The sequence below is a fragment of the Nesoenas mayeri genome, assembly GCF_963082525.1.
Source record: "Nesoenas mayeri genome assembly, chromosome: 1".
NCBI classification, from domain to species: domain Eukaryota; kingdom Metazoa; phylum Chordata; class Aves; order Columbiformes; family Columbidae; genus Nesoenas; species Nesoenas mayeri.
This window is the reverse complement of record NC_137541.1, coordinates 5,226,300-5,240,347: the sequence shown is the minus strand read 5'-3', so window position 1 is coordinate 5,240,347 and position 14,048 is coordinate 5,226,300. Positions and strand designations below refer to the sequence as shown.

Below are 14,048 nucleotides of genomic sequence, written 5' to 3'. Positions count from 1 at the left end.
CTTTTCTCTTCTCTTTCTAGACCAAAGAAGCTCTCTTCACAATTCTCCAGGACCTAAGGCCTGAAGACCACTTCAATATCATTGGCTTTTCCAACCGAATAAAGGTCTGGCAGCAGGACCAGATGGTGCCAGTTACTCCAAATAATATAAGAGATGCAAAAAAGTACATTCATAATATGTCACCTACTGGAGGTATGGTCCAGAGATACGAACGGGATTAATTTTGCTATCCAATTAACTACAGCAGAATGGACAGTGGTGAATGTGGTCCTGTAGTATGTGGCAATAAAAACACATTGGGACTTAGGTCATGGGACAAGGGGGGCCATTCACTACCTCCACTCAGGTTTATGTGACACAATGTTACGTGCTCTTTATCAGTGTGCACGATGGGAAAGTGTCCCCACATCCAGTCATAGGACCCGATATACCTGTTAAAATCAAGTTGCGCCCATTCTCCCATTTATCTGGTGAGACCCTCAGAGTGGGAAAGTTCCCAGGGTTATTTATTGAGGACATAGGAAAAAAATACCGTATTTTGGTGAAGGACACACAGGGCTGGTACTTGTGTGATTTCTGAAAGCCTGTTTAAAAGCAGGTGCATGATTTTGTCTGGGCTGGAAACTCCAGGGATGGACTACTCAGCCTGCGCTGTGGGATTGCTTTCTACAGGACCTGATTTCTCACCTAGTAGTGTCTTCTTCATGTCTCTACCAAGGAGCAGCCAGAATGATATTTAAGAATTTCTTGACCCTTTTTGTTTGTGCCTTGTTGCCAGAAGGGAAGAGGGGAGAGGAGGAGACCCCAGAACAGTGGTAGAGTGCAGACATGATTTTGAATTTGAATCAGTGGTCTCCTATGAGGCTACAGACTCTAGTATAAAAAAAAACCCCAAAACAACAACATAGTGAGGTTTATAACCAAACATACTTTGGCAGGTATGCCCATCATACCTGAGATAAGCAGAAAGCTTCAAAATGAGCTGTGCAAACCCTTCTCCATGCAAGCAGTCACAGCTGGTTGAAGGTCAGACAGAGCCTTCCCGTGGCTTCTCCTGACCAGTGACCACTCCTAGCAAAGGAAACTCTCCGATGGAAAAACACAGAAAACAGGATGGTTTGCTGTACTGTTTGTATTGTGAGAAGAAGAGTTTAGGAAGTGGTCATGGGACCTGCCCAGTTAAACAATTACCAATAATGGGACTAAACTCAGAGTAGAAAACTTTTTACTCCTGGAGTGCCAAAAGAGCTGTGCAGGAACCAGCTGAGTTTGCCTGTGAACCTGCCAGAGAACAAAAGTAAAGGAAATTATTAACTCAGGTTCATCAGGAAGGTGCAGTGATTCTCCATCACAGGCCTGCAGTACTTTAGTTTTGTCTAACTCTGCATTTTCGCTATACAACTGATATTTCTTCAGCATCTTCGAGTGAACGTGAATGCACTCAGGCTTGCAAATCACAGACACGAAGAACGTGCAGTGCGTACACTGCCGTGTCATACTCACACACCGATGAAACGGGAACAAAATATTGCTGCTAAATATTTGTATATGTGGCAAACCACAGTTTTCGGTGCTTGGTAACTCTGCGATCTGGCTGGTTTTGAAATGACACACTCTGCCACATGGGATGTTTTTCTCTTGTTTCTGAGGAGAAAACTCTTTCTGAAATTTTGGATCTGGATGGAGTCTAAGAGAGTATTAGGATATTGAAGTGCATGGTTTTGGTTCAAAACCATTTTGCAAGAAAAACAGTCTGTATTTTGAGGACTTTTCTGAAATCTTAGTCCATTTCCTATTACTTATCTTGCTGCAGTCACTGGAGCTGTGCACACTGAGTTTCTAGATACCTGAGCTGTTTTTAACCCAGACATGCTGATTTTGCAAGGATTCCACAATCAATCTCTCTTTGCCTTGACTGGTACAAGAAATACATGGAGCAAGGAGATACCTGTGCTCATTTTCCTGCTTTCTTTTTCCCTGAGCATGCAGTAGGTTTGAATCCTTTTCATGGTTATTCTTCTAAAGTACCTCTATTTCCTCATTTATTTTCTCTTTTCTCCTTCTCTCCCCACTTCAAGCAGCTCCATTCTTTGCTAGCCAATTGTTTCGTGAAAACATACTCCTCAGCTAACAAAACCGTTTCTCTTCCCTTTGAACTTTGTTAGCCCCTGGGGTTTGAAGAACAAACCCAACCACTTGTTTTCGCATTTGAAGGCTTTTTCTCTTTCTCCAAAACTTGTGCCCTTCAGGCAAAGTGAGCAGAACTTGTTTTCCTAGTTAGATATAATCTGGGAGAGCCCCGTAATTAAGTTTAACTATTTTTGTATGTACTGGCAGGACATGGTATGTGCCGTAACTCTGCTTATCATGGCTGATTATTGTACATTGAGACATTCAAGAATATGGCAATTTCACATAATAGACTGTGATTCCTAATTCAGTTCATACTGGTGCTGAGTAACAGAGCTGAACTGAATTAAAGGGCCAGTGCAACCTCATGTAGAGAAAAGGAACATCCCGATGAATACAGATGCTGTCGTCATACTAAATGGAGTTTAGGAAGATTATTTGTACCCCTATTAGGAGGAGAAATGAGCTAATCCTTTTGATAACTTCCTAGGGACAAATATTAATGGTGCTCTCCAGACTGGTGCAAAGCTGCTTAATGATTACATTGTTCAGAACGACATCGATGCCAGGAGCGTCTCCCTGATCATCTTCCTCACGGATGGGAGGCCCACTGTTGGGGAAACACAGTCGTCCAGAATCCTCAGCAACACCAAGGATGCTATACGTGATAAATTCTGCCTCTTCACCATTGGCATTGGCAATGATGTGGACCACAAGCTGCTGGAGAGAATGGCACTGGAAAACTGTGGCATGACGAGGCATTTCCAGGAGGATGAGGATGCAGCCAGTCACCTCAAAGGGTATGTTCTGCTTTTTCTGTGCTCAGATATTTTTTGGGTCCTCTAGGCAAGGGTTTTGCGAGGGAAAATCTTCAAAGGAGACATTGCAAGCGATGGGAGTTTCTCTGAGGCTCAGCTCTGGTAGAGAGAGGCAGAGTATGCTCAGATACTGAGGAGACATACCCAGAAATTGTCTCCTTCCCAGAAGATCCCTTGAGCTGTACTGCAGCTTCCCAGCCCCTCAGAACAAGGCATTTGTTTTGCTAATTCAGATATTTGTTTTGGGCATGTAAACCTGGAGAGATGGGAGGCATGAGTGGCACCTCTCTGCAGGTGGAGGGAGCGAGGAAAAGATGGATTGCTTGCTTCAAACTGACAACATAAACAGTACGGAGGGGCTCAGGAATGGAGATACCAGTTTGGGGCAGAAAATTATTTCTTTTTGTTTGTTTCTTTGTTTATTTGTGGGGGGTTTTTTTGTTTCGTTTTGTTTTTTAATATATCCTTATGTTCAAACTCCAAAATACTTGACTTTGAAAAATATGCTGGGTTGATCATGTAGTCACTTAATCCTCTTATTCTTTGTAACCCAAACTCCTAACAAGTTTCCTGTAATCCTTCTCATTCAGTAGAAGCAGAGATTACGTTCCTCTTCTGTGATCATGGAGCTGTAGTTCAAGGGGAGACCCTAGTAAGGAACAACAAAATGATACCTGAACCACAGCTCTGTCTAAAATGTCAGGCAGCATGTCAGTATTTCCAAGCAAAAATCTTTGTCTTTGACTCCCAAAATGTTAGTTTTGAACCTCGGAAAACAAAGAGACCTCTTGGCTAGCTAGTGTCTAATTCATCTGGAGCAATGAATCTTGAACCTTCCACTAGAGCTTTTCTTCCTGTGGTTGTGATGTGTGGACAAGGGTTGTCTTCCTTTTAAATTGGATTTTGTAGATCCATCTGCCATTCCACCCATCTCATTTGCTTCTCAGAACATGCATTTTGGGTAGTGAGTGGCATTCCATGGCACACGAAGGATGTGCTTATTGGTTGTGCCAAGGAACCCAGCACTTGTTCAAACACATATGTCTGATAAACAGCTCACTGTTTATCAAGCTTAGAGGTGGCAAACACATTGGGCACCTGGTGCCAAATTTACACAGAAAATCACTTCCTGGAGGCCAATTCAAACCACAGTTGGAGGGAAAATCGACATGGGTGCCAATGTAATTTCTGATTTTTGTGGTCAGTGGGTTGTATTTTTACACAGATACTTCCCTGCATTGTGCTATAAGACATTGTATCTCTCACTCCACCATTTGTTAAAACCGAGGAGTTATTTCACAGAGAGCTGTCAGGTTTAATTCACTCACATTTTAAATTGTGACAAGGTCTCTGCATCAAAGAGTGCTTAGAAAGACTTTAAAAGAAAGTCAACCAATTCAGGCTTTGGTTTTCCTTGGAGAGAGAATAAAACAGAAAGTGTGACTCTAGCTTCCAGACAATCTGTTTAAGCAGATGTGAAAAAGAAATGTAGCTTAAACTCAAAAACTTCTGAGGCCAATTCTTCATTTATTTACCAAATTAGACTCAAATCACTTGCCAAGAGATGAAGAGTCTGGCATTTAAATGGGAAATATGGCATTCGCGGAGCAGTTTGGGAACATCCATCAAAAGCACATTATTTCAGGGAAAACACAGTGTTGCAAACTTGACTGCTTGTAAAAGCTTTGAGGCCTGAACAAGTATTCACAGAAGTATGGTAGGTCATGTTAACAAGGCATTATAGGGTTAAGCTCCATGGAAACCATGTCTTGCTCCAAAAGAAAATTAGCAATAGGGTAGCATTGAGTTCTCTTCTGCCAAGCTGCCTGTATTCAGTAGTTACGACTCCTCAATGCCTTGGAAATGTGCTCACTGGGCACAGTGAGATTCTTTCTTGGTTTTCTTTCTCCTTTGACCCTAATAAAACTTCATTCCTGCCTGTCCCACAGTGCTCACTGGGCACAGTGAGATTCTTTCTTGGTTTTCTTTCTCCTTTGACCCTAATAAAACTTCATTCCTGCCTGTCCCACAGTGACCATTCCAAAACGTGTTATCTAGGGCTCTTCCAGTGGTACAGAAGCTTCTGATCAGATACTCTCAGCTTTGGGGGCCCTGACATCTTGGTCTTACAGTTTCTGGCTCTGAAATACCATGCAGAACACCACTAGACAACTGTGGGTAGCAGTATCTCTTCTAAGTATATTTTGAAATAACTAGAGTTTTTTCTATGAGCCTGAGAAGTGAAGAATTAACTTGTAATGGACACGTGCTCTTAAGCAAACTTAAGTGGTCACAAATATCTCCTTGAAGAGCTCTGGAATCATAGTGGAAGGAAGGTGACTGCCAGGCCATGGTGGGATGCTTTGAACATACTTAAGACACTCTGTCTAGATGCCTAAGAAACACTGGAAACTACAATGAGGCAGGGAATAATTTTGGTTGAAGGGACCTCCGGAGGTCATGTAATCCAGCCTTCTGCTCAGAGAAAAGCTAATTTCAAATTTAGGTGAGGTTTCTCAGGATCTTGTGTTCTCAAGTTTTGAAAATCCCTAAGGGTAGAGACTCCCTTGGCCCTTTGGGACCAGTTACAGTGGATGCAGTGGTTAAATATGAGGCCTGGTAGTTCTAACTCCTCCTGAATGTCTTAGGAGCCATATTAGTTGGTCTGACTACATCCTTGGCCATGTGTAAGTGCAAGAGTGTGTGCATACACTTGGATGAGTAGTACTAACGGTGAGAAATGTGTTTTTGTTTAAGGTTCTATGATGAAATAGGAACACCCCTTCTCTCTGACATCCGTGTTGATTACTCTGAAGACAATGTGGAGCAAGTCACTCAGAACTTCTTCCCTAACTACTTCAATGGCTCTGAAATTATAATAGCTGGCAAACTCATCAACCGCACCTCCGACAGTCTCCACGTAGAGGTGACTGCTAGCAACTCCAAGAAGTACATTCTCCTCAAAACAGATGTGGCTATTGACCTGCCAAGCAGGAATGACATCAGAGGTGTCCCTGGCCTGGAAGATGGCAAAGGTGATAATAATTACATTGAGAGGGCATGGAGTTACCTCACCATCAAGGAATTGCTTAACTCCCGGTTGAAGAGTGATGACAACCAGGAAAAAGACTATTTGATGGAGAAAGCCAAGTCAATGGCATTGACTTACAATTTTGTTACTCCCTTCACCGTTCTGAAGATGAGAGAGGCTGGGCTCCATTCAGAACCACCTCAAGAGGAGTTTATCACCCCTTCTACCGATGGCATCGGTGAGAAGTTGCAGAGCTTGCAGGGACACAAGGCACCACCAGGTATGAGAGAAAAATAACCATGTGTTGGTAAGAAATCTCTTCATGTAGGTGATGTCTCATGGCTGACTTTGTCAACAGGGATGGTCTAGCCAATGAACCGAGCAGTGGTAAACAGAAAGCAGAGATTTTCATACTGATTTTACTAATTGTGGGCTGCGTGACCCTAAGCAAACTTTTTAGGCACCTGACTCACCCCCTTGAAGCGCTTACTGCTCTGTAGGTATCACTGAAGAAAAATTGATATTCTAAATGAAGCTTAAAGTAGCTGCAAGTATACTTCACATAATCTCGCTAAATAATATTTTGGCACCATTGTTATACTACGTCTCTTTCTGCTGCTCAACAAGTAATTGTAACAGCCTGCCTTCCCCACTTCTAGGTATACGCAGACAGCAAGATAAACAAAGAATTAAAATCTCCAAAACTTCAGGTCAGTACCTGTTTTCATGCCTTTAATAATTCAAAATAATAGTTGTTGATTTATGGAAACCTCAGTTGCATGCCACTGTGGTATAACCATCCTGACAATCAGCCAAAAGCCTGTTTACCAGACTTGCAGAGGAGAAAGGAAAACGAAAACAGCAAAACACAGAGAGGATAAGTAATGAGAAGTGATGTGAGGAAACACAGCAAGGCAGATGATCTATAACACTTGATCCTCAGGTTTGGTACTTCTGTAGATTGGGGAGACCAGGAAGCGCATACTCTCTGTACTAGAAATACTAAAAAACCCCATTTTATAAAGTAATGATGTTGCTGAAACATAAAAAATGATGTTGAATGGAAAAAGAAGAGAAAATTCCATAGTGTTTCACTATTTTCCTCTTGGTTCTGCACCTTTACCGAATGTCCTTCTCATACATTAAAAACAATAATCTAGACTTCAATTTCACTAGATAAGGTCCAATCTACCTTAAAAACTAGGAATTTAGCTTGTTTTATTATTAATTACACCTATTTGGTTGTTCATGATAGGTCAATGATTGTTGAAAAAATTAATATTGTGGGGTTGTTTACTATCTGCTGTTGACTTCTCCAATCTGAGGGCCAGGAAGGTTCAGTCTGAGGTGTGCCCATGCACTAGTCCTCGGTTAGAAGATACTTTTTTCTGTCCTGTGGGGATTGTAGCCTGACAACAGAATATGGAGAAATATAAAAAACCTGCATGACAACTCCCATAAATCACGAGAATTTTATTACAGGAAGAAAATACCCTGATTTTCACACAGACTGTTTTGAGTTTTCATTGAAAACCCAACCTCTCTTACGAGAAAAAAACAAACCGAAATAAAATAATCCTTGTGAAAAACAAAGCCAAATTGGCATTTCCTGGCAAACACCACCTGACCCTCAAAAAACAACAAACCACGGGGTCTTAGAAAAAACATGGACAAACACACTTTGAAGAGCAGGTTTTTTACATTCTTGGACACTACCATTTTGTGTAAGTCTCTCACATTTGTCTCTTTTTTCCATCTTTTCTCAGCGGATGGAGACCCTCACTTTGTCATTGATTTTCCCTCCAGCAAGTTCTCTGTCTGCTTCAATATTGATGGAGAACCAGGGGACATTCTCCGACTGGTCTCTGATCATAAGGAATCTGGTGAGCAGCCAAGTAAAGCAGTTGCTTGTGGGGGAAAATTGTAGTGTAAAGCCCACTCTCTAGCAATAAGACTAAGCACCAAGGTGCTTCATAGCGAAGAAACTGAGAGGAAATTAGAAAAAATTGCTTATCCAGACAGACAATGGAAAATTTGTGCACACCATTTTTATCGCTCTGATCACCCAGATTAGAAGGGGAGGTAAACTGTTCACTTGCACTTACTGAACTTCAACTTTGGCATCGCTTATGGGTAAATACACAACAATCCTAAGCAAGGAGGAGGCCAGGCCGTTGTTACATACACAATACAAACACATCTACAGAACTGTGTGTCAACAGAGTAGACCTAACCATACAGACAAGTGGCCTTCATGTGTATCCAAACGTTTCCTAGTTCAGATCTTCACTGACTGGAATCAAGAGAACAAGAGACTCACTTGAGTGCATGAGGATCACATTGCACACCTTCAGTCCAGTTAGGTTGGAGAGCTCTGTTCCTGATCACAGAATAGTGTGGGTTGGAAGGAACCTTCAAAGCTCATCCAGTTCACTCCTGCCATGAGCAGGGACATCTTCACCAGCTCAGGTTGCTCAGAGCCCCGTCCAGCCTGGCCTGGGATGTCTCCAGGGACGACACATCTATCATATTTCTGGGCAACATATTCATGTGTTTTACCACCCTCAGTGTAAAAAAATTCTTCCTCATGTCTAGAGACCCTGATCATTAGACCCCGTATGGTCTGGGAGCTGTGCTTGACAAGTCCTACAACAGCCACAGATGAACGAACAGCCATAGGCATTTTGCATATGGCATGTGGTGTTTCCCTGAGCCATGCAGCCACCTCCATGCTGAGAGATTACGCAGAGGATTCAGCTTTCTGGTGCAGAAACAGTGCATTTCTTGAATAGTGCAACTTCATCAGCCCTGTAGCTACAAAGCTACTACATGAAAATAAAAGATTTGAACTCACCAAAATTGCTCTATTATTAGAACTCCGCTCTTACAGCACTGTTTGCTTCAGGACAAAGTATCCAAACAGGCTAACCAAGCACTGAGGCTGTTTCAGTGAAGAAATTACCAAACTGGTTACAGAGTCATGACAGACTTGATAAAACCCACAGGATTCAGGATCTGCTTTGCCCGAGCTGGTCTTATCCCCAGGGGCCCAAGCTGTGCTCTGATCCCATCTGGAATTCTAAGCAGGCCAGCTAATAAGCAGATTATGTCCCGAGAAGAGAAATAGTGGGAACAAGAGGTGTCAAAACCAGAGACAATGCACAGACTTGTTTTACAAAGAAGATAAAAAATGCCACAATAAAGTTATAAGAATTCTGTTCTGTGTGGCAGAGGTCTAGCCTCCATATTTCTGTGTTCATGCTTGCCTTAGTGAATAAGGTCCAGCTCTTGGCAAAGTTTCCTTTAAACATTTCACAAACTGTGTTTGTGCCTCTGCTTGAATGATTCTGTGGCTCAAATGTGGAATGGGGTTAAGAAAAATAGACCCTACAGCACTAGCAAGCTGAGTCTATAAAGACAGACATGAAAGATTCCCTTAGCAACAATTGGGATATGGACACATTTCATCTCAGTGTTGATGGATTTGGTCTAGCCTGAATTAGCCAGAAGCCTCCTCCTTTATTGTTACTGTCTAGTAGCTGTTCAGAAACCCATGGGGAGTGAAACACTGTCTTATGGACAGGAAGTCACAAAAACAATGAAAATTATTTGGAATCTTACTGTGGACGTCTAGGCTTCAGTTGACTTAGTGAGGTCTGCACCTTAAGCTACTCAAAAGTAGCTTTTGGGGTAAAACTGAGGGAAGCTGGAAGAGCAGAAGTGGTGAACTTGGAAATAACCCAATGGAAGTGCAGGGTTCAGGGTCCTCTTTTTCAGTGGCATAAGGACAACCTGAATTTCTTACACTGCCACCTAGGGAGGTTTAGCATTTAAGACTGTTGCAGGTCAAGTTATTCCCTTTACTGGTCCTGCTCAGTCTTTAGCATGTTGACCAAGGTAATAACACTTACTCTGTGGCTTCCTAGGCTCGTTCTCTTCTTAGGTAGAGAGGGACATCAAACTGCAACTGTCTACTACCCTGAGATCTCTCTGAGACTGCAGCATGAGGATACACCCAGGGTCTCTTTCTAGAAGTTCAGTCCCTATGCCAGTTGGTGATATCACAGAATGTCAGGGATTGGAAGGGACCTCAGAAGATCATCCAGTCCAATCCCCCTGCCAGAGCAGGAACACCCAGATGAGGCTACACAGGAATGTGTCTTGTTTGAAACCCAGGGGGGTTTGAATGTCTTCAGAGTATGAGACTCTACAACCCCCCTGGGCAGCCTGTTCCAGGCTCTGTCACCCTCACTGAGAAGAAGTTTCTTCTCATATTTAAGTGGAACCTCTTGTGTTCCAGTTTGAACCCATTACCCCTTGTCCTATCATTGGTTGTCACCGAGAAGAGCCTGGCTCCATCCTTGTGACACTCACCCTTTATATGTTTATAAACATTAATAAGGTCACCCCTCAGTCTCCACTTCTCCAAACTAAAGAGCCCCAGCTCCCTCAGCCTTTCCTCATACGGGAGATGTTCCACTCCCTTAATCATCTTTGTTGCCCTACGCTGGACTCTCTCCAGCAGTTCCCTGTCCTGCTGGAACTGAGGGGCCCAGAACCGGACACAATATTCCGGGTGTGGTCTCACCAGGGCAGAGTAGAGGGGAAGGAGAACCTCTCTCGACCTACTAACCTACTAAAAGGAGGCCTGCCAGCAGCTTTTCCTAGTCCTCCAAGTCTAGTATGTTTGCCCAGGTTTGAGTTACTCATCAACAAATAGATGGTCTAGGTAAATCATACCACTGTTCGTCGGGTTATAGCAGTCAGGAAGATAAATATTTGTCTTATGTCACTCAAAATGCCCATCTATCATTGTCTCAATGATAGGTAGGTCTAAGGTTGGATGGAGTTTAGGAAGTGGTCAGGCTGAGGAACTGGTCCTGTCCTGTGGCACTATGTACACAATATTAGGACTAGCAAGTCTGGGGACTCTTGGCTCCAAGGAAGGCCAGTCTTTCTAAGCTTGGGTAAACTTAGGTGCTCTATATAAAATATCCATTTTATAACAGACTGGTTACACTGCTTTAAACACTGGTAGGTGAAATAATTGAGCATGAGGTGGTGAATCTTCATGTCCTCAGTTGCAAGACTTTCATCTTTGAGACAATAGACCTATTCTTGGTTCCAGCTTTCATTTATTGATTATTTTCCTGCAAGGTGTAACTGTGAATGGACAATTAATTGGAGCTCCTGCACCACCCAACGGCCACAAGAAGCATCGGACTTACTTTAGCACCATCACAATCCTCAACAATAAGCCAGAGAGGTCTTACCTAGAGATCACACCTAAAAGAATCATCCTGGATGACGAGGAAAGACTTCTTCTGTCCTGCGATCGGAGTGCTGTTGTGCGGAGCAGCAGCCTCGAGGTGTCCATCTCTGCCAATTCCAACATCACTGTGACGATACGAGACACAATCAGCTTTGTCATCCTCATTCACCGTTACAAGAAGCCGGCCCCATATCAGAGGAATCACCTGGGGTTCTACATTTCCAACAGTAAAGGCCTCTCTTCCAACTCTCACGGACTACTGGGTAAGTAACGTGTTCTCAGGTTCATAGCCGTAAACCAGACAAAAATGATGCTCCCAAACAGTTTCAAAGGTCAAAGATAGGAGCTAATGAACAAGGCAGGTGGGGATTAAGTTCACCGGTGAGATTTTTACATCCATCCTCAAACAACTTCTCTGTCAGTAGTATCCTCATCTCCTCTCCCATCTTTTTCTGTATGAGCTATCTCCCACCATCCTAGCTATGTGGCTGTGCCTGTTGTTCAAATTTTCACTTTTTAAAAGATTTTTAATACACTTGTCATTAGAATACACATCCTCGATGCTCCCAATACAGATATAGAAACCAAATATCCCACAAAAACCCCGAACAAAGGCACCAGTAAGAGATTGTCTAACAGTAGTCCTCATTCAGAACAGCCCAGTTACTTATGTGCTCTCAGGGACATAGCAAAGAAGGGTCTGAATCTCTCTAGGCAAAGAGGACAAGAAAGCTGGAGAGGGACTTTTTACTAGGGCATGTAGTAATAGGACAAGGAGTAATGGCTTTAGACTGAAGGAGGGTAGATTTAGATCAGATATAAGGAAGAAATTATTTCCCTATGAGGGTGGTGAGGCACTGGAACAGGTTGCCCAGAGAAGCTGTGGATGCCCCATCCCTGCAAGTGTTTATGGCCAGGTTGGATGGGGCTTTGGTCTAGCGGTAAGTGCCTCTGCTCATGGCAAGGGGGTTGGAACTAGGTGGTCTTTAAGGTCCCCTCCAACCTGAACCACTCTATGACTCTATGACAGTCAGCTGAGCTCTTGTAGGTTCTGGAGGAGAGCTTTAGTCACAGAGCTAGCACATTGCCAGGCTTACCCTTCAAGTACTTGTCCAGAGGGTCTGTTTTCACAGGACTGAGCTGTTCACACCTGAGCCTGATTGAGATCAAGAACCATTGATACCTTTTGGGGCCACTTTCTTTCAAATGTCAAGCGAAAGAAGAGCCATCCCCACAGTTTGAGAGCAACTAGGCTTTAAGTAGGCTCAGAGAATGAACAGATGGTTGGATTCCTTCAGCCAACGAGAAGCAGCAATGTTTATGACCATTTACAGCTGAGGAACTCCAAGACTGAAGTCATAGTTTCCATGACATTCAGCCACCTACAGGTTAAGCAGATGATGTGTCAGGAGTAGGATTTTGGATTCAGGCTACCTGCAAGCACCAACCTCTAAACCTGCACTTAAGTTTAGTCTGAAAGAGTTTGCCCCCAAGAAAGCAAGGGAAGAAAACTTGGAGCTTCAGGCCTAGATCTTCTTTATGCTTGCTGGTGGGCATTGTATGGGTTACTATCCTCTAGTAACTGTGACCCACAGAAAGGAACTTACAACTAGTAGCTCAAAAAGGTCTTTAGCTCAGGCAGTGTGTGTTGAGAAGCAAAAAAAAAATAATTAAGGTTTTATTATTATCTCTATGTTCGGAAGCACAGGACTCAGATTCATCTTGCTATTGCAGAGAAGTCCTTTTACAACCCCATATACTAAGAATCCTCAAAATACAGCCTATTAAAAAACAAACAAACAAGCAACAAACCAAAACCATAACAACTTATGAACAGGCACAAAACAGCCAGTCATGGACTCTATTTTCTCTTGCCTTGCAGGTCAGTTCTTGAACCATGAAGTTAAACTTCTTCAGGAATCTCTAAACACAAGTCATCAGCTGGTTGGCCAGAACCAAACTGAAGCATTAAAGTCAAACCCTACAAATACCCTGAAAGTGAAGGGACGACTGGTTCCCGTTGTGTGGAAGCAGAGAAGGATCTACAATGGCCAGCAGGAAGTTGACTGTTGGTTTGCCAAAAACAATGCGGACAAACTGATTGATGGGAGCTATAAAGACTACTTGGCTTCTCATCCTTTTGACACAGGGACCAGCTTTGGGACAATTAACAGCCTTTAAGACCGATCACAGCAACGCATCACAGCAGCATGTGTGACAGCGATTCCCTTCTGAAGCCTCTAGAGCTAGGCAACTTATGAGTATTTCTTTACGTTTTGGTGCCAAAGAAACCAAGGCTTTTTACCCTTGGAAATCAGCTGTCTCTCTTTCATGCTATATCAACATTGCTCACAAAATTCCTAAAGACAAGGAGGATATGGGGGGGAAGGGTTGAGGATGTGGTTAAAGGTGTGATGGGTGCTTTCCACATGGGAAATGTGGGATAAATGGGCCAGCACTTGTATCTAACAGAGAGCTGCTGGATATAAGATAAACCCTTGCAGGGATCTGTGCAATACCCCCAGGGGCACATGAGTCACCCAGTGAGAGGCACAGATTGTACAGCACAGTGTCTATCTAGAGGGACAACGTTGGGTGATATGCTTTGTGAAGAAGTGACTTGGAGCACCTGCTCCAACCATGGTCCCTGGGGAAAGGAGAGAGACAGAGCAAGGAGAGGTGGGTGGATATTCATCTGCAATGACCCACGAGCATCAAAGAGGTAACAAATAACTCAAAACTTCAAATCAGCAGGCCAAAAGAGGCTATTGCTTTCTTGGTTATTGGGATGAGGTCT

At 43.2% G+C, this 14,048-nt stretch overlaps 1 protein-coding gene across 1 annotated transcript in view; it reads left to right on the top strand.

Annotated features, from left to right (window-relative positions):
- Nucleotides 1-13,432, top strand: part of ITIH5 (inter-alpha-trypsin inhibitor heavy chain 5) — a gene marked incomplete at both ends in the record, with an annotated part of 43,955 nt that extends 30,523 nt beyond the window's left edge. The window contains 7 exons of the mRNA XM_080363264.1: nt 21-192; nt 2,621-2,930; nt 5,706-6,259; nt 6,639-6,689; nt 7,746-7,862; nt 11,137-11,514; nt 13,134-13,432. Coding sequence (XP_080219390.1) covers nt 21-192; nt 2,621-2,930; nt 5,706-6,259; nt 6,639-6,689; nt 7,746-7,862; nt 11,137-11,514; nt 13,134-13,432 — 1,881 coding nt within the window. The remainder of the gene's footprint in view (nt 1-20; nt 193-2,620; nt 2,931-5,705; nt 6,260-6,638; nt 6,690-7,745; nt 7,863-11,136; nt 11,515-13,133) is intronic.
- Nucleotides 13,433-14,048: the final 616 nt, after the last annotated feature.